Source organism: Amblyraja radiata, chromosome 3, assembly GCF_010909765.2.
Source record: "Amblyraja radiata isolate CabotCenter1 chromosome 3, sAmbRad1.1.pri, whole genome shotgun sequence".
NCBI lineage: Eukaryota > Metazoa > Chordata > Chondrichthyes > Rajiformes > Rajidae > Amblyraja > Amblyraja radiata.
The window spans coordinates 60145988-60167823 of record NC_045958.1 but is presented as its reverse complement, the minus strand read 5'-3'; the positions used below and the strand labels follow the sequence as shown (position 1 = coordinate 60167823).

General features: G+C 40.6%; 1 protein-coding gene across 1 annotated transcript in view; it reads right to left on the bottom strand.

Moving 5' to 3' along the window:
• The window catches only part of melk (maternal embryonic leucine zipper kinase), a 78596-nt gene that overhangs the window by 24789 nt on the left and 31971 nt on the right, over positions 1–21836 (bottom strand). Inside the window, exons 8-11 of the mRNA XM_033017872.1 lie at positions 19659–19757; positions 15891–15959; positions 10090–10188; positions 4738–4824 (exon numbers count right to left, since the gene is read on the bottom strand). Of these exons, the coding sequence (XP_032873763.1) occupies positions 4738–4824; positions 10090–10188; positions 15891–15959; positions 19659–19757 (354 nt within the window). The remainder of the gene's footprint in view (positions 1–4737; positions 4825–10089; positions 10189–15890; positions 15960–19658; positions 19758–21836) is intronic.

The following is a 21836-nucleotide window of genomic DNA, read 5'->3' as shown; positions in this document are numbered from 1 at the left end:
ACACTTTTTCAAACTCTCCTAAACTCGCCAATTAGGTCGCCGCAGTGGGACAGCCTCTTAAGTCTCAGCTCTGCTTTAAAAAAAATGATCCCCAGCCTCTAGTATTCTAACCAGGGAAAAAATAAACCTGATACCAACCTTAAATCCCTTAAGAACAGTATATTTTTCAACAAGATCACCTTTTAGCTTTCTAATCCTTCTGCTTGCCCCACCACAAAATAATAATCAGTAATGTGAATCTTTGTTGAAGTCTCTTAAGGCAAGTACATATTTCCTTCTTAAATATAGAACTCTTGTTACAGTCACAAATATCCGACATGGTATGCAAGGAGGAGCAAGAAAAACTACTTTGAATAAAGCAAATGCATACATTTTCTCATTCATTTTGATTCTGCACAATCGTTTTGCTTTGAAATTGAATAGCACCATGTTTCTCAGTATTATGCATTTCAATTTCAAACAATTGCAAAGAAAAATTGTGAACATTCCAAATTCCAAGATGTCTGATCACGTATGGAGGAGCCTGTGCAATTCCTAATGTTGCTTTCCTAGGGCTTTTGATAACTTGCACGCGCCCATACGCAAAGAGGTCTATACCACAAAGAAAAGACGCTTTAGTGCCCAAGGTCTATTCGTCCTTGAACAATCCTGACTTTTATGGTTTCCACGCACTAAGGTATTAGCATACTTGAACGGTTATCCTTCAATCACTAAGTTAGTGTACTTTCAAGTTTTAAAATCAACTAACTGTTACCAGGTCATAGAGTCATAGAGTGATAAAGTGTGGAAACAGGCCCTTCGGCCCAACTTTCCCACACTGGCCATCATGTCCCAGCTGCACTAGTCCCACCTGCCAGCATTTGGACCATATTCATCCAAACCTGTCCTATCCATGTACCTGTCTAACTGTTTCTTAAATTTTGGGATAGACCCTGCTTCAATTACCTCCTCAGGCAACTTTTTCCATACATCCAAGTACCAACTTGTTCAAGTTCAAGTTCAAATTCACATTTATTGTCACATGCACCAATTAGTACAGTGAAACTTGAGTTACCATACAGCATACAAATAAAAAGAACACAATACACAATAGAGTTTAACATAAACATCCACCACAGTGGAATCAACATTTCTCACTGTGATGGAAGGCAATAAAGTTCAGTCTTCTTCCTCGTTGTTCACCCGTGGTCGGGGCCTAGCACCCTCCCCGATGTACAGGCCCTCTCGCCGGGATGATCGAAACTCTGGCGTCGGAACGGATTGGAACACACTCTGAGGCTTGGAGTTTCCGAATCTGCCGCTTCTTACCGGAGACCGCGGCTCCGCGATGTTAAAGTCAGTGCCGCGCCTAGAAGCTCAGCATACCACAGCTCCACGATGTTAAAGTCAGCAGGCCCAACACTCCTGAGCTCCAACACCGGCGCTGCGCCTGCTGCTGATGCTCTGGGCCAGTCTCCGGTAGGAAAGGCCGCGCCAATCCAGTTGGTAGGCCGCGAGGGAGAGGGGCGAAGATGCGGCACGGAGGAAAGACGCATCTCCGGTCAGGTAGGTGACTGAAAAACGGTTTCCCCCTATTCCCCCCCCCCCCCCCACCAAAGACATACTAAGAAACTTTAAAACATACATTTAGACACACTAAAAATAAAAAAAACGGTGAAAGGACTATCGAGCTGCTGGTGAGGCAGCCACTGCGGTGGCGCCACCTGATGGACGTTACCCCTCAGTTTCTTATTAAATCTTTTCCCCTTCACCTTAAACCTATGTCCTCTCTTCACCTACTCTGGCCATGAGACTCTATGCATGTTCCCAATCTATTCCTCTCATGATCTTGTACACCTCTATAACATCACCCCTCATCCTCCTGTGCTCCAAGGAATAGAGTCCCAGCCTACTCAACCTCTGCCTATAGCTCAGATCCTCTAGTCCTGGCACCATCCTAGTAAATCTTCTTTGCACCCTTTCCAGCTTGACAACATCTTTCCTATAACATGGTGCCCAAAACTGAACATAATTCTTAAGAAGGGTCTTGACCTGAATTGTCACCCATTTCTTCTCTCCAGAGATGCTGCCTGACCCGCTGAATTACTCTAGCATTTTGTGTCTACCTTTGATTTAAACCAGCATCTGCAGTTCTTTCCTACACAATACTCTAAATGTGGCCTCACCAACATCTTATACAACTGGAACATGACCCAACTGTAGATCAGTCAGTACTAGTTGTCCTGATCCATGTCATGTTTTACTGCATATCACTGTACACTCAAACAGCTATCTGGTTGAGTGTCTCATATTATCTAGCCTGCTAGTCCAGCCTCTAGTGGGATTTGTTGTTGAAGGAGGAAATACTCCATCTGCAGCAAATAATACTGTAGCCATCAACATTACATTGGGAAGACATGAATAAAGATTTGAATGGGACTGAAAATTCTAAAGGGTAGTTAGAGATATTTGAATACTGTAACATGGTAGTTTCTGATCTGCAGCAAATATGTGGAGGAGAATTAGTTTGTAATTAATACCTTTTGATAATAACATTTCAAGGGTGCTATACAACCTGTTTTACCAGATTTTAAAATCAAAGTCAGAGTTGTACAACACAACACAAAAACCCAACTTGTTGGCCCACCATATTGACCTTTGAGCTTCACACTCATCCCATTTGCCTGCATTAGGTATCCTTCTATGCCTTGCTATTTACTGTAAGTGGCTTTAGACGTAGTAACTCTACCTGAAGCCACTACACCCTCAGAGTGCTTGATATTTGGAACTTGCTACCAGTGTAAAAAAAAAATCTTTCCTTTCAATCCCCTCTAAAACTATTTCTTCATAGGTGAGAGGGGAAATTTTTTTTTAAAGCACCCGAGGGATAACTTGCATACATGGAACAAGCTCAGAAGGCGTGGTCAAAGCAATTCTGATATTTAAAAAGATACTTGGACGGGTACATGGAGAAGAAAGGTTTGGAGGGATATGGGCCAGTTGCAGACATGTGGGACTAGCTTGTTAAGACAACTTGCTTGGCGTAGACAAGTTGTTGTTCATCCTTCGTAGTTGAAGAAGACCATTACTTCAGTGTTTTTGTTTGTGGGTCCGGAGGTGACTGATGAGACCGATCCGGGCCCGGAAGGCTCGCCGGCATATGGGTGCTGCAGTAAAAGTTGAAGTGGCTCAAGCCTTCCGCGCGGCACGTTTCCTCCGAGTTTCTGCGGTGCGCTTCCTCTCAGCTGCACGCGCTCCTCTTGCTTCGCCCAGTTGGGCTGTGGGGGTCCTGAAGTCATGACTTGCGCTTGACTTGGATTAAAGTGAGGGAGAGTTGCGCAAATCGTCAGCCTCACTCTCTCGTCCCTGCCTATCTGAATCCAGTGGCAAGACATAGTCAAGACTGCTGGCGATAGGTCAGGATGTAGTGGATGGCCACCAGTGTTCTGCGTGAACATTGTGCCCTAATTGCGCTCCACAACTCTTTCCTACCCGTTGGACCGCCAAATGGTGGCCTCCTCCGCGTATTCCGCCGGATCCAGTCTTCACCTTTCCCGAATAAGGTAATAGTCACAAGGCAGTGGAGGTTTGCATTTGGTGTTTTCCTTCACCCATACAGGGTGCTATATGGAGGACGCCTGTGCGTGACTTTAACGTGGGGAGACTGGTGCACAGGCAGCCACCCCACGGTCTAGGACAGATCTAGGTCAGGGTCCGGTAGCATGGAGTCCAAGATGACCGGAGACCCTTTTCTGCTGCACCCTTCATCCGCCTTCCCAGCCGTTGTGACGCTCCATTAAGGTCAGCCATCGTCCTCCTCTTGTTCCACCATTGAGGACTTGGTTGGATAGCTCTTTGTCAGAGACCTCCTCCTCAACCTTACCGCCATGGGTGATCCTACCAGGATCATGGCTCCAGACGACATCGCTCTCAGGGTCTCGGGTCCACACAAGCTTCGCCACGATGACAAGGTGACAATCCACGTACACAAGTAAGGCATAAGGGATGGATAGATCAGCCACGATTGAATGGCATAGTAGATGGGCCGAATGGTCTAATGCTTCTCCTATCACTTACTACCTTATGAACAATGTGAAAACAGAAAAGATACAATCTTTCATTGAACCATAATTAAACAAAACCAAGAAAAATCGATCAATAGCCAATTTCGATCTGGGTTTGAGATTTATCAGTTGGAGTATGTTAACAAGTACTCAGGTCATTGCACTATTCAATTATTTTGACACACCGGGGAACATCACAGGAACTCCGTCACATCATATCCATTCAGACATTGGAAGCAAATATAATAGAAAAAAACTGTCTTTGTGGATTTAAAATTGGTAGAATGAAATTGATTCAATTACATGTTGTACTAAACTTTCAATAACACAGCAAATATATTTTTTGAAGTTGATTAACAATACATTGCAAAGGATGTTGTGAAATTTTGGTTCCCGACCAGAGATGAATCATTTTCATAACTGAAGGAAGTTTGTTACATACTTCTTGCTAAAAAAGAAAACCTAGCACTTAGTATTAGTTAAGTGTCCAGTAATATTACAGCTAATATACTGTTATAAGGTAAATTAACTTAATCATTTTAAACTTCACTAAGAGATATGCCACAAGGCTGCAATAAAGTGGAGAATACGCAGAACTGTAAAATACAAGTGTACTGTAATTAGCGCTCCAAGTCCCCAAAGGAGAACGACAATATTTATTGAAAAGTCAACAGCATTGGAGGGGGATTTATACCTCTGACACCAAACGGGACGTGCTCTTCTTGGAGCATTTGAAGAAAACTGATAGCTCTGTAATGCAGTCCTCATCAAGATGACCAATCTAGAAATGAAAGCATTCAAGAAGTAAAAATAGTTTACATGTAACATAGCAAGTGCATGGTTTAGTGTGAAAAGTTTGCAATGTACAAAATGCATTCCAGTAATTCCCAATCATGGGTAGATTAAAGCATTACAACTTTTCCAATATTCCAGATTTAAAATAAATATGTTGCTCTTGAAGAATAAATGGAACAAAAGTTCACAAATGAAGATACCATTCTTACAGCTTCTTTATCTTGTCCTTCCACTTAAAACAATAATTTTACTTCCCTTACCTTTTGCAATTAGGAATTGATGCCCTACTTTCAATGACATGAAGCATAGTATGTTGGACGGAATGCAAATTATGCCGAAAAAAAGTTCAGGAATAATGCTACAGGTGATATTACAGCAGGATTTCGATTAGCTGGGCAAGTGCGCTGAGGAATGGTTACGGGAGTTTAATGCAGATAAGTGCGAGGTACTGCATTTTGGAAAGTCCAACCAGGGCAGGACCTTCACAGTGAATGACAAGGCACTGGGGAGTGTTGTACAGCAGCAAAATCTAGGAACGCAGGTACATAGTTAGCCAAAAATGGCATCACAGGTTTAGGGTGGTAAAGAAGGTTTTCGGTACAATTGTACAAGATGCTGGTGAGGCCGCATTTGGAGTATTGTGTTTAGTTTTAGTTCCTCTACTATAAGAAGGTTGTTGTTAAGCTTGAAAGAGTGCAAAGAAGATTTACGAAGATGTTGCTAGAACCTGAGGGCCTGAGAGGTTGAGAGGCTAGGACATTATTCCTTGGAGTGCAGGAGGCTGAGGGTGGACCTTAAATCATGAGGGGGGGGGGGGATAGTTAGGGTGAATGCACGCCTTTATTGAGAGCAAAGGAATCACGAACTAGAAGATGAGAGGGGAAAATGTAATAGGAGCCTGAGAGACAACTTTTTCCACAGAGAGTGGCAGGTATATGAACAGGCTGCCAGAGGAGGTAGTTAAAGCAGGAACTATAACAACATTTAAATGACATTTGGCCAGTTACATAGGAGTGTTTAAAGAGGTATGGGCCAAACACAGGCAGTTGGGACTGGCATAGATAGGGCATTTTGGTCTGTGTAGGCAAGTTGGTTATAGGTGACTGTTTCTGTTCATATGACTCTGAGCTGCTTTAATTTTGATTAAAGTGTGGTGAAAGTAGTTTTGCATTCCAAATTTTGCATTAAAACAAAGCTGTATGAGAAAGAATTAATGCAAGTATTTCAATTCAATGAGTATTATGGAGAAAGCAGATGAACAAAGCCTTGATCAGCGTTTGGAACTATAAATGGCATGGCCATTGTTGTGAGAGGGACATGACCCGCAGCTCAATGTTCTGCAGATTTGATATTTCAGATGTGAACGAGAGAGAGTCAAAAGGACTAGTGACGCTACTAATAAGGGAGATTATCATGCCAGTACTCAATTCAGTACCTTATTGCATGGCTTTTCACTACTTAAAAATTATCTTAAAACATTTATAGAGTTAAAATCACTATCCAAAAGCTGCTCTTCCACTGAAACATTAGTCACCTGGCCAGGCTCATTTCCCAATAAAAGGTCCAGTATGTTCCCTTCTTGGCTTGGAGATACTGCTTCAAGAAACCCTCTTGGATACACACATCTAAGCCTTTGGCACCTAGCAAATTCCAGTCAATAATGGGAAAGTCTAAGTCACCCAATAAGAGAACCCTGTTGCTTTGGCAGCTCTTAGTAATCTGTCTAAATATTTTTTCCTCTATCTCAATTAGGCCTCCATAATAGTATAGGCACCCAAAGCACCCAATGGTATTGCAATATCAGTCACCGAGGCATACATGTGAAGATCCTTCAGGAGGGTGAACTCTTGTAAACTGTTTGGACCTGATAGTGTACCTGGTTGCATTCTCAAAAACTGCGTGGACCAACTGGCTGGAATTTTTGCAGACATCTTCAACCTTCATTACTGTGGTGGGGTCAAGGAAAGAGCGTTCACGTCGCGGCCCTGTTTCAACCAATCTTTCCACAACCACGCACAAGAAGCACAAGAAGCGCAAGACAGACACCACTGTGCAGATGTCGAGAAGTGTGTTCAGCTCTGGCTGAACAACTTCTAATCTTGTGTGTGGACTCGATAAGAAGAAGAATTACTGTGGTCTGCGGTTCGCACCTGCTTTAATAGGGCATTAGTACTGGTGTCCAGTATGAGTATGGTGGCATGCTTCAATGACTACTGGTTCAGGTGTTTAGAGATGTGCTTTCTAGGTATTAGCATGTTGAAGGATGGGCAGCAGTCAATGAACAACATTCTGACATCGCTGTTCTTTTTTTTATTTATTTTTTTTATTTTTTTTTACAACTTTTTTTTTTTTTTTTACATTGAAAAAAGATTAGAATAAGAAAAAGAAGTTAGATAGTAAAGGATAGAAAGATGTGAAATATATAGTGTGTGAAAAAAGAAAACGAGTAAATGAAGAAAGTTGAGAGAGAAAATAGAGAAAATAAAATAAAATAAAAAAGAAAAGGAGATCATTATTTATAATCTTGACCAACCCTCGTCCAGTCCTGAAACAGTTATTTTTTACAATTGTGTTGCACCATATGATTCCAAAAAAAGGACGAATGGAGACCAACTCATTATGAATTGGTCTGATTTATCCATTAGGAGGAATCGCATTTCCTCAAGATGAGCGGTGTCCAACATACTTGCAATCCACATTTTAAGCGTTGGTATTGATGTACCCTTCCAAAATTTAAGAATTAATTTTTTTGCTATTATTAAACCATAGTTAAGGAATAGATTTTGAGATGTGTTCGATTTATTCCCATCTTCCATTACACCAAATATAATCGTTTCAGTATTAGGTTCCATTCTTGTCTTGAATAATTTTGTAAATATTTCAAAAATATCATTCCAAAATCTATAAAGTTTTATGCAGGAAACTAAGGAGTGTGTTATAGTTGCCTTTTGGGCTAGACATTTATCACAAGTGGCGGATATATTTGGATAAAATTTGTTCAATCTTGTTTTTGAATAATATAATCTATGTACAATTTTAAATTGAATTAGATTATGTCTTACATTAATTGAACATTTGTGAACATATATCAGGTATTTTTCCCATTTAACCTTTGTAATTTTTATCATTAGTTCCCGTTCCCACTCTTCTCTAAGTACCTCTGTCGATGGTAGGTCTATATTTAGAATACTATTATATAAATATGATATTAATTTTTGTGAGGCAGCTTCAATATTCATTGCTTCTTCCAATGTCAGGAGTTACTTTTTGATATCCTTGTATATATTTTTTCACGAAATCGCAAATCTGAAGATATTTAAAATATTGGTTGTTTTTCAATTTAAATTTTAATTGTAGTTGTTGGAATGATAGTAGGTTTCCCATTTCGTACATATCCCCGATCCTTCTAATTCCGAGACTTTCCCATTGGTTATATGTCTTATCAATAAGAGGTGGTTTAAATAAAGGGTTATTTCGCTGTTCTTATTGTCAAAGTGATCCAGAGCTGAATGTAATGTTAACCAATCTATTTTTTAGTAGGCATATTTATAAGGAGCCTAGATTATCTGGACAAACAAATTCTCAGCAAAGACTGGCCAGTTAATTGGTGCACAATTTCAGAACCCATCCAGGCTGACAACTTTCCATGAGTTTACCTTCGTGAATGCAGATCTGAGTCCTGCACCAAGATGTATGGGACACAGCCAGTGGGAAATGGGAGGTGGATGGGTGGTATGGAACATGGGGCTTGTTGAAACTTTGTATGTTGTTCAAAACAGATATAAATTGCATTGATCACCCACTAATTTCCACTTTTAGCCTGTGGTGGTATTAAATGCTACCAGCCATCTGGCGACCACTTGATTGAACTGAGCCTCAGTTTATTTTTTTACATGCATCTTTTAAAAAAATATATAGAAAAAGAGCTCTCATTCATATTTGAGTTTCCTCAATCTTGCACACAAGTGAATGCTGCTATGAAATCTTCCAAAAAATTGGTTAATTGAAATTATCTTAATTCAAATGTTTTATTACAAATTTAAACTTCAGTTGATTTGAAGCATACAAGATTTTTTTTCCAGAGTATTGAATCACATTCTCCCATAGTGAAATTTTTGAACTTTTTCTTCATTTCAACTGGTTTTCAATTTTCAAAATTCTGCATACTGCTGAAGTTGTTGAGTTCAGTTAAAATTAATAAACTTAAACCAATAAATCAAATTATTTATTTCAAACATCAAGCATAAAATAGAAGTCAGTTCAACTAGTCTAAACAAATGTTTATGAACCACAAATAATTATTAGTGCTCCTTCATTCAACCTCCTGAGCAGAAACTACAATTTAATTCCTCCAGTATCAGAAAAAGGTAAACCAGTTGATACATATTATAGTTCCCATGTTGTGCATGTAGAATTTGTATTCATTTGTAAAGAGACAATAGTGGTTCAAATTCAAGTCTGCAGATGCACAATTCTTTTGAACAGATTAGTTATTGTCCTGCCCTCAAAATCATTTTAAATGGCTTTAGAATGCTTACAGGTATCTGAGATTTTGTAAAATTTCAATTGAATAATGTGACCCATTAAATTGTTTACAAAATAGAATACACACATTCTATTAAAAACACTGGGATTATTCAGATCAGAATGTTTTTCATAAATTCATAAATTAGAGGTGCAGAATAAGACCATTCGGCCCATTAAGTCTACTCTGCCATTCAATCATGGCTGATTTATCTTTCCCTTTCAACCCCATTCACCCGCCTTCTCCCCATAACTCCCGACACCCTCACTAATCAAGAATCTACCAATCTCCGCCTTCAAAATATCTATTGACGGCCTCCACAGCCGCCTGTGACAATAAATTCCACATATTTACGACCCGCTGACGAAAGAAATTCCTCCTCATCTCCTTTCTAAAGATAAGGTTTTATATTCTGAGGCTATGGCCTCTGGTCCTAGACTCTCCCACTAGTGGAAATATCCTCTCAACATTCACTTTAAAAAGGCCTTTCACTATTCGAGAAATTCAGTATTTTAAAAAGATGTATAGATTCTCAAAATGCTCAGCTAGCCAATTAAGTTTGCAGTTTTTAAACATATATATTTTAGTTTTTTCCAGATGGTCAATAATAAATAAATTATCAATTATAAATATGGGAACCAATTCATAATGTGGAGATGGTTCATTGGTGGAAACTTGTCCTGTAACATTTAGCACATTATTCACATTTGGTTTCAAAACACTCACTGGATATCTGGTATGCCAGTCAACCGGGTAGCTGTCATCTTGCATTAGCCAAGGGTGGTTCAGAAGATGTTTTACAGTGATCCGCTTCTTTGGATCCACCTGTGGGAAAGAATTAGAACGGTAAAAGCCTTTGAAATACGTTGCCAAATGCAAAATATATCAAACATAATGCATTTAAGTGCTAAATTACCTGTCGCACAATTTTTAACATTTAAAATTAAGCTGAACATTTAACAATGTAAATATTTTGAACTGCAGGTTCTTGACAACAAAAATTGTTCTTGCACTCCAGCAACATTAAATTGAACAAATTTAAGATGTTTTAGTGAAGGCTCTCCATGAAAATCCATTAAATTCCAAATATTTAAAAAAAATTACCTAATATATTTTAAAAGTTCATTTGATCAGATTTTTGGGAAATTACAATCCTGAGATTTTTGAGGAAAAAAAAAAATGTTTCTTTTAAACAAACCATCAAATCATATACTTTTGCATGAATATTGTAGATACTTAATTGTCTTGGGTGTTTACATGTCTTAAACTAGTCTTTGTTCAATCAAAATTAAGTTCATGGCATTATTCATAAAACCATCTTAGAGTTGCATGACTACCTGTATATCAATTCAGGCAAAATGTTGCTTAGCTATTAACATAATGGACTGGAGAGATAGAATTCTTTAACTTTACCAACTGTATTCCAAATTAAATATTTGTAATACAGTTCAGAGTTCACATTGTCCAAACATGAACCGAATTCTGGCACCAGAGGACTTTATTCTCAAGTTCTAAAGTACAGTGCAGCCTTAATATTAATAATAATAATAATGGATGGGATTTATATAGCGCCTTTCTAATACTCAAGGCGCTGTGTGTGATAATCAAGATGTGTGTTACCTTCTCAGCAAGAAACCTTTCCTTCTACAATATATCAAAGTGCAATATTCAAGCTTGATGGCACTGGGTCTGCACTCGCTGGAAGAATGACAGGGGCCTCATTGAAACGTACCGAATAGTGAAAGGCTTGGATAGAGTGGATGTGGAGAGGATGTTTCCACTAGAAACATAGAAACATAGAAATTAGGTGCAGGAGTAGGCCATTCGGCCCTTCGAGCCTGCACCGCCATTCAATATGATCATGGCTGATCATCCAACTCAGTATCCCGTACCTGCCTTCTCTCCATACCCTCTGATCCCCTTAGCCACAAGGGCCACATCTAACTCACTCTTAAATATAGCCAATGAACTGGCCTCGACTACCCTCTGTGGCAGGGAGTTCCAGAGATTCACCACTCTCTGTGTGAAAAAAGTTCTTCTCATCTCGGTTTTAAAGGATTTCCCCCTTATCCTTAAGCTGTGACCCCTTGTCCTGGACTTCCCCAACATCGGGAGCAATCTTCCTGCATCTAGCCTGTCCAACCCCTTAAGAATTTTGTAAGTTTCTATAAGATCCCCTCTCAATCTCCTAAATTCTAGAGAGTATAAACCAAGTCTATCCAGTCTTTCTTCATAAGACAGTCCAGACATCCCAGGAATCAGTCTGGTGAACCTTCTCTGCACTCCCTCTATGGCAATAATGTCCTTCCTCAGATTTGGAGACCAAAACTATACGCAATACTCCAGGTGTGGTCTCACCAAGACCCTGTACAACTGCAGTAGAACCTCCCTGCCACTATACTCAAATCCTTTTGCTATGAAAGCTAACATACCATTCGCTTTCTTCACTGCCTGCTGCACCTGCATGCCCACTTTCAATGACTGGTGTACCATGACACCCAGGTCTCGCTGCATCTCCCCTTTTCCTAGTCGGCCACCATTTAGATAATAGTCTGCTTTCCTGTTTTTGCCACCAAAATGGATAACCTCACATTTATCCACATTATACTGCATCTGCCAAACATTTGCCCACTCACCCAGCCTATCCAAGTCACCTTGCAGTCTCCTAGCATCCTCCTCACAGCTAACACTGCCCCCCAGCTTAGTGTCATCCGCAAACTTGGAGATATTGCCTTCAATTCCCTCATCCAGATCATTAATATATATTGTAAATAGCTGGGGTCCCAGCACTGAGCCTTGCGGTACCCCACTAGTCACTGCCTGCCATTGTGAAAAGGACCCGTTTACTCCTACTCTTTGCTTCCTGTTTGCCAGCCAGTTCTCTATCCACATCAATACTGAACCCCCAATGCCGTGTGCTTTAAGTTTGTAAACTAATCTCTTATGTGGGACCTTGTCGAAAGCCTTCTGGAAGTCCAGATACACCACATCCACTGGTTCTCCCCTATCCACGCTACTAGTTACATCCTCGAAAAATTCTATAAGATTCGTCAGACATGATTTACCTTTTGTAAATCCATGCTGACTTTGTCCAATGATTTCACCACTTTCCAAATGTGCTGCTATCCCATCTTTAATAACTGACTCTAGCAGTTTCCCCACTACCGATGTTAGACTAACTGGTCTGTAATTCCCCGTTTTCTCTCTCCCTCCCTTCTTAAAAAGTGGGGTTACGTTTGCTACCCGCCAATCCTCAGGAACTACTCCAGAATCTAAAGAGTTTTGAAAGATTATTACTAATGCATCCACTATTTCTGGAGCTACTTCCTTAAGTACTCTGGGATGCAGCCTATCTGGCCCTGGGGATTTATCGGCCTTTAATCCATTTAATTTACCCAACACCACTTCCCGGCTAACCTGGATTTCACTCAATTCCTCCAACTCCTTTGACCCGCGGTCCCCTGCTATTTCCGGCAGATTATTTATGTCTTCCTTAGTGAAGACGGAACCAAAGTAGTTATTCAATTGGTCCGCCATATCCTTGTTCCCCATGATCAACTCACCTGTTTCTGACTGCAAGGGACCTACATTTGTTTTAACTAATCTCTGTCTTTTCACATATCTATAAAAACGTTTGCAGTCAGTTTTTATGTTCCCTGCCAGTTTTCTTTCATAATCTATTTTTCCTTTCCTAATTAAGCCCTTTGTCCTCCTCTGCTGGTCTCTGAATTTCTCCCAGTCCTCCGGTATGCTGCTTTTTCTGGCTAATTTGTACGCATCATCCTTCGCTTTGATACTATCCCTGATTTCCCTTGTTATCCACGGATGCACTACCTTCCCTGATTTATTATTTTGCGCAACTGGGATGATCAATTTTTGTAGTTCATCCATGCAGTCTTTAAATGTCTTCCATTGCATATCCACCGTCAACCCTTTTAGAATTAATTGCCAGTCAATCTTGGCCAATTCACGTCTCATACCCTCAAAGTTACCTTTCTTTAAGTTCAGAACCATTGTTTCTGAATTAACAATGTCACTCTCCATCCTAATGAAGATCTCAACCATATTATGGTCACTCTTGCCCAAGGGGGCACGTACAACAAGACTGCTAACTAACCCTTCCTCATTACTCAATACCCAGTCTAAAATAGCCTGCTCTCTCGTTGGTTCCTCTACATGTTGATTTAGATAACTATCCCGCATACATTCAAAAAAATCCTCTTCCTCAGCACCCCTGCCAATTTGATTCACCCAATCTATATGTAGATTGAAGTCACCCATTATAACGGTTTTGCCTTTGTCGCACGTATTTCTAATTTCCTGTTTGATACCATCTCCAACTTCACTACTACTGTTAGGTGGCCTGTACACAACACCCACCAGCGTTTTCTGCCCCTTAGTGTTTCGCAGCTCTACCCATACCGATTCCACATCCTGCAAACTAATGTCCTTCCTTTCCATTGCGTTAATCTCCTCTCTAATCAGCAACGCTGCCCCACCTCCTTTTCCTTTCTCTCTATCCCTCCTGAATATTGAATATCCCTGGATGTTCAGCTCCCAGCCTTGGTCACCCTGGAGCCATGTCTCCGTGATCCCAACTATATCATAGTCATTAATAGCTATCTGCACATTCAACTCATCCACCTTATTACGAATGCTCCTTGCATTGAGACACAAAGCCTTCAGGCTTGTTTTTACAACACTCTTACCCCTTATACAATTTTGTTGAAAAGTGGCCCTTTTTGATTTTTGCCCTGGATTTTCCGGCCTGCCACTTTTACTTTTCACCTTGCTACCTAGTGGGAGAGTCTAGGACTAGAGGTCATAGCATCATATTTAAAGGACGTTCCTCTAGGAAGGATATAAGATGGAATTTCTTTAGTCAGAGGGTGGTTTATCAGTGGAATTATTTACCACAGAACGCTATGGAGGCCAAAATGGATAATTTTATGGCAGATTCTTGATTAGTACGGGTGTCAGGGCTCATGGGGAGAAGGCAGGAGAATGGGGATAGGAGGGAGATCAGGCATGATTAAATGGCGGAATTGGGCCGAACGGCCTCATTCTGCTGTAATCACTTATGACATTATGACCTTAAGAGGAGACTATTCTATCCGTAAAACCCACAACCCAAATAGAATCATGGCTGACTCTCCAAACTATATACTTTGCTTTTGCTTTCTCCCCATATCCCTTGATCAGTATCTATATTTGACTCCTGAAACATATTAGTTTACCACCAATTGCTCTCTATGGAAGAGAATTCCATAAGTTCACCATTCTCTGGATGAAGACATTTTTCCCATCTAATTTTTTCAAATTACCACTTATCCTTGGAACATGTCCCCTGATCCTTGACTTCTCTCACATCAGGAACACACATCCTGCATCTCGTCTGAACATTTAACTCAGTCCCCTCCCCCCATCCCCACCCCACTGATGCTGCCCAATCCACTGAGGTAAAGAGTTTTTTTTCTTCAGATTTGCAGTTTTTGATGTTAAAACCTATCAAATTCTCTACCAATATCAACCATTAATTTCCTCCCTCTATTTTCCCAACATTTCTGGGAGGACAGACAAATGTTTGTGTTTAATTAGTCTGTCATTTCTTTATTCCCCCATGACTGATTTCTCTGATTTTGACCAGAGGAGTCTGTTTATTTTTAGTGTACTTTTCCTTTTCATATATCTGCAGCAGTTTGGGGTCAGTTTGTTTTCTGCAAGCTTATTCTCATATTGTTCTTCCCTACTTTGACATTCTAAACTGCTTGGAATCCTCATGTTAGCTGCTTCCCATGTCCATTTCTATTTTATCCTCCTTGAATTTAATACTAGACTTAATTTATTTTGTAAACCACAGTTGCATTACCTTTCCTATTTTGTTTTTGTGCCAGCAATAGTTGTAATTCATTTATGGACTTTTGAAAAATTAACTATTGCTAATCTGCCATCAATCCTTTAAGTAACATTCTTCAATCTATTATAGCTGATTCCCATCACATCCTTCATGATTTCCTGCTAAATGGGATAGTTAATCAGTAGAAATACCAAAAACATTCTCAAGAAATAGAGTAATCCAAGTAGCACTGATCTTTATAGATCAGAATTTTGTACGTATGATGATTCCCATGAGTATTTATATTCTGATTTGACTACTGTACTGCAGAGGCTATTTTTTTTCCAAATGGCAGTCCCTAACCACAGTTGTTGGTGTTTTGTGAGATGAAAAGTTAAAGGCAACTTTATATCTGGGCTACCATACATAGACATATACACTAAAGTTCCCAATTGGGAAGCACTAAATACATTTATGTTATGGAAATAACAATTTTGTGGACGGTGAAGAATGTTAGCAGTATTTATAATATTGCTAAACTTAATAGTGTCTCTTACTAATGCCTACAGGCCATATGTAATTAAATGAATACAGTTTTAAAACATCTTGGAGGAAATAAAGTTACACATTTTTCAGGTTTCTTAAAACACTTTAAAATTTATTCCAAACAATTAATTCAATAGAATTTTACCTGCAACATTTGATTCAAAATGAGTACACTTGTAGGTGAGAGCCATTTAGGTATGTTAAATTTTCCCCTCTGCAAAAAGAAAAAAGTATTTTCAACAGAGTTGCATTATTTATCTTAAATCAAGTTTAAAACTCCTCAACCAGCATGGGGTTCAGTATGCCAAAAGGAGAAAACTCAAGTTATCAAATTGAAGTCACGAACCATGACAATTTTTTAAAAGAGAGGTGGTAACAGAAATCTCTGAGACAATTTGGTGAATGACAAATCTGAGATGATACCTTTCCATACTGTCTCATCTGTGGAACACTTGGTAAGGCCCCAATAAAAAAGTTAAGGATTACAATCAGAATCGCTGCCTCAAAAAGGTAATCAGCAAAATCAGACCCACACCACCCTGGCCACACACTCATTTCATCATTGCCGTTGGGTAGAAGGTACAGGATTCGTAACCTGGACCTGTAACGTCCAGGAACAGCTACTTCCCTACAGACATTTGGCTATTAAACACTACAACCTCAAATAAGCTATGAACTACATAGCCTATTATAGTGAGTGTGTGAGTGTGTGTGTGAGAGAGTATATATATATATATATATATATATATATATATATACTAGACTAAGTGGGACCCGTTGGGTCCCATGTTCACACAGGAGGGCTGGTCCCCCGACGGAATATTCCACCTCTCCACCAATTGCAATATTGGTGGCCAGTGGGGGGGGGGGGGGGCTTTCTGCAGTGCTGGTATGGGTGTTGTTGGCTGCAGGGACTACTGGTCTCCAGAGGGCTAGTATGGACATTGTGGCCCAAATAGATTCTTGGGGTGGCAGCTCAGTCCCTCAAGCCTGATGTGCTGGCAGCTCACTCATGGCTGGTGGGCTGGCAGTTGACTCACGGCTATTCCTTGAAATTCCATTTCAAGCAGAGTGCAAGACCACCAAATTCAAATCTATTTTCCTACCATTTCTAGCAGAGTGCAAGGCCACCGAATTCAAGTGCAGTTTCTTACTTCTTCGAGCAGGGTGCAAGGCCACCAAATTCAAGTGCAGTTTCATACCATTTCAAGGAGGGTGCAAGGCCACCAAATTCAAATGCAGTTACATACCATTTCATGCAGGGTGCAATGAGACCACATTCAAATGCATTCATACTAAAGAATTTCACTACACCGAAAGGTGTATGTGACCAAAATAAAATTTGAACTTTGACCTCTCCCTCCCCCATCATGCAGAGATTGAGCCACACCCACACTTCCGCGTTTTATAATCCCTCCCCCCTCCCACCGGAAAAGGTGTGGCCTTCATGGCGTGATTGGCAGGAGAGAGATTCGCAAAAATTTTTAAACACTAATAACACTTTTGTTTTTCAGGGATGGGAAGAATCCTCTGCACCTGATGAGCGCAGGGGGACTGAGTAAGATGGCCAAAAATCACAGCCGTAAGTGGTAGCGTTTTATCTAAAATCAATATAGTGCAAACAGGAAGTTGTCAAATTTAGACAAACAACCATCTGCAGTGCCTTTTTCACTTCAATCCAAAACCTCCAAGCAACCCTTTGCAGTGCCTTTTCACTTCAACCCAAATCCCCCAAACAACCATTTGCATGCAGTACCTTTTTACTTCAACCCAAACAACCATTTGCATGCAGTGCCTTTTTACTTCAACCCAACCCAACCCCTCCCCCCCCCCCCCCCCCCCCCCCCAAAACAACCATTTGCATGCAGTACCTTTTTACTTCAAACCAACCATATTTTCATTTTCAAACCACATTAAGGGCACTCACAGTTGAGTAGACACATGTTCAGTGTTATTCAGAGCTCAGAGAGACATGACCCTCTGGCTTCCTCCATCTTGCAGAGACTGAGTGAGGCACACCACTTCTGGGTTTTATAGTCCCCCCCCCCTCCCACCAGCAGAGGCAGCAGAGAGAATGGCAATTTAAAAAAAAACATTAATATCTCTCTGATTTTCCATCGATGGGAAAAATCCTCCGGTCCAGGCAGGCGGAGGGGGGCTCTGAGCGAGGTGGCCAAAAATGATGGCCGTAGGTGGCGGCGTTCTCTCGGAAATCAAAGCACAGTGAGCTAAAAGCGGTCAAGATCTTACTTTTAGTAATATAGATATTCAGTTCAGTCTGTGTATGTATATATATATACACATATATATATATATATATATATATATATATATATATATATATATATATATATATATATATATATATATACACATACACACATATATATATATATATATATATATATATATATATATACACACACACATATATATATATATATATATATATATATATATATATATATATATATATATATATATATATATATATATACACACATATATATATATATATATATGTGTGTGTGTGTGTGTGTGTATATATATATATATACACACACACACACACACACACACATATATATATATATATATATATATATACACACACACAGATATATACACTGAACCTTTTTTATTCTCATTTATTATATTGTTTGCAATGTACTATGTTTCCTGTTTTGCTGCTGCAAGTAAGAATATTCTGTTATGCTGCTGCAAATAAGAATTTTATTGTTCTCTCTGGGACATATGACAACAAAACACTTTGAAAGAATATGACATTGCCAGTGCATTCTTCCCATCTCTTAATTATTGAGCTTTATTTTCTCCAACAAAAAAGAAACACAGTCGATCACACAAGATTAGAGATTAAATTTCAATATATTAGCATTTTTTGGAATCCATTCAATTTTATCTGACTGTCCAACTCTGAAGGGAAGTTGTCAAATATAATTAGATTATTCGAGAATGGTCGTGTGAACGCCTGTTTGGTGAACACGTTAAAATTAAAATGAAGAAATTAACATTTTATGCCCACTTTCGCCTCTTCACCTTGATATTTCAATGTTTTTGCATGGACACAGTTCCATGGTGCTCATGCACAGCTCAGTTTATTCTTGACCATTCTTTGATAGAGCTCACACCTTCTTGTAAGGTTGCCCTTGGATTAATGATAACCTAATTCCACTGTGGCCAGTCTGAAGAAGGGTCTCGACCCAAAATGTCACCCATTCCTTCTCTCCAGAGATGCTGCCTCCCGCTGTTACTCCATCTTTTTGTGTCTATCTTCAGTTTAAACCAGCATCTGCAGTTCCCTCTTAAACATCCACTGTGGTTTTGTTGGTCCAGGTGTTAATGAGGCCAGTGTGTAAACCCTGGGTTCCTGACAGGACTGGTAATTGGGTACTTTGTGGAGTTTCCTTCTGCAGTACACAGTGGGGTTCAGTGCTCCCTGAATGCATGGCACTAAGTTCCCGATACTATCCTGATTGTTCCTTTTCATGAGTCAGGGATGCCCAAAAAAAGTGAGGATGTTATGTTTTCCCTCCAACCCCCCCCCCCCCCCCCCCCCCCCCCCCGCCCTCCCCGCCCACCAACACCACCACCCTGGGAACATATCTTTGGATAGCTCCCTCTGTCCACCAGACACCAACTATTTCCTCAGTTATGGTATAACTCGGAATGTGGATACACATTATTCTTGATTATCCACAAGCTATGCAAGATAATACGAATTCTACCATGATCATTCTGGTCCAGCATTCACGGAAGATCAATTAACGTTGATTTATCAGCTCAAAAGATATGGTTTACTACGCTGGCAGAAATTAAATACCGTGGTGAAAGGAGGGCAAATAATGCAGGAATATGCTTATGCAAAACATATAAATTGCAAAAAATAATTTACCAGTATCTTCCTGTATAGAATCATCATATTATCATCATCAAATGGAAGAAATCCACAAAGAAGTGCATACAAGAGGACTCCCATACTCCAGATGTCTGCCTGATATTTGTGTAAAAAAAGGAAAATTATTGGAGCATCTTCTTCATCTTAAACTATCAGGCATCATAATTGTGGCATGTATGTATACAAGTGTACCAAATGTATGTATACAAGTGTACCAAATGTCATAATATGATGTCTCATCACCGATTACCATCATTTATTGGCTTCATTCAAATAGCAGAACTTCACTAGATAATTGAAACATTCATTTTTCAGTCAAATTTTACCCCAGTTTCCCTGAAAACAACTTCATTACATATGGCACTTTGGACAAATGAGAGAACAAAGTTCAACTCCTTCACTTTCTACCAACCTGGATGTCAAATTAAATAAATATAATGCAATCAATCTCTGTCACCCATCTAAAATAGAGACAAATAAAAAGCAAGGAAAACATCAATAAATCCAAAGCCACTCAACATCCTTTTAGCATCGATTAGACAGTCAGAATCTTGGATTTATCAATTAGTTTACTCCTCATTATTCCAACCTCCACAGAGGATATGTCAATCTTACTCAATCCCTTTTCATAGGAAGGTCCCTTGTTCAAAAAAGTCAATTCTAGTACTTATTTTCTGAATGATGAATGAATACTTTATTGTCACATGCGAAATTATTTGCTTGCGTACCCAAGGTATGCAAATAGTCGCCACATAAGGGTGCTGACAAACTTACAAAGTATCATAGTATCCACGCCAGGTCCCCCTTGTTCTCCCCCCCACCTCCTCACAGCGTTCCGCCCCCCCCCCCCCATATCGTCTCCTCCATTGGCGCTGACCCAGGCCCCAGCCGCATGCCACCATCGACTCGCGGCGCCCGGACTCCGACCTCAGCCAGGGCCTCCGCCGACTACGCCGGCCTTGGCTATTCTGCGGCTCGCCAGGGGGCGTCTGTTGCAGCGGCCGCAGACTGCATTAATTACTGTTTAAAGGACTTTTTTTTAAAGTATGGAGACCAAAATTGTACTCAGTAGACCAGTGGCACTCTCTTTACAGATAATGCCAGATCTACTGTATATTTTTAAGAAGGAACGGAAGATGCTGGAAAAATGAAGGTAGACAAAAATGCTGGAGAAACTCACCGGGTGAGGCAGCATCTATGGAGCGAAGGAAATAGGCAACGTTTTGGGTCGAGACCCTTCTTCAGTCTGATGTGAGGGGGGAAGAAGAAAGAAAGAGGTGAAGACAGTGGGCTGAGGGAGAGCTGAGAAGAGGAGGGGAAAGCACAGACTACCTGAAATTAGAGAAGTCAATGTTCATACCGCTGGGGTGCAAACAACCCAAGCGAAATATGAGGTGCTGCTCCTCCAATTTACAGTGGCCCTCACTCTGGCCATGGAGGAGGCCCAGGCCAGAAAGGTCGGATTCGGAATGGGAGGGGAAGTTGAAGTGTTGAGCCACTGGGCAGTCAGGTAGGTTAATGCGAACCGAGTGGAGGTGTTGGGCGAAGCAATCGCCAAGCCTATGCTTGGTCTCACCGATGTAGAACAGCTGACATCTAGAGCAGCGGATGCATTTCTAGACCTCACTTTCTCCATCGAGGGTGATAGATTACTGACCGACATCCACTATGAACCCACTGACTCCCATGGCTATCTGGACTACACTTCTTCCGAAATTGCTTCCTGTAAGGACTCCATCCCCTACTCCCAATTCCTCCGTCTACGCCGCATCTGCACCTAGGATGAGGTGTTCCACACCAGGGCATCGGAGATGTCCTCATTCTTCAGGGAACGGGGGTTCTCCTCTTCTACTATAGATGAGGCTCTCACCAGGGTCTCTTCTATACACCGTAACTCTGCTCTCACTCCCCATCCCCCCCACTCATAACAAGGGCAGCGTCCACCTTGTCCTCACCTTCCACCCTACCAGCCGTCACATACAACAAATAATCCTCCGACATTTTCACCACCTACAACGGGATCCCACCACTGGCCACATCTTCCCATCTCCTCCCCTTACAGAGACCGCTCCCTCCGTAACTCCCTGGTCAATTCCTCCCTTCCCACCCAAACAACCCCCTCTCCTGGCACTTTCCCTTGCAACCGCAGGAAATGCTACACTTGTCGTTTTACCT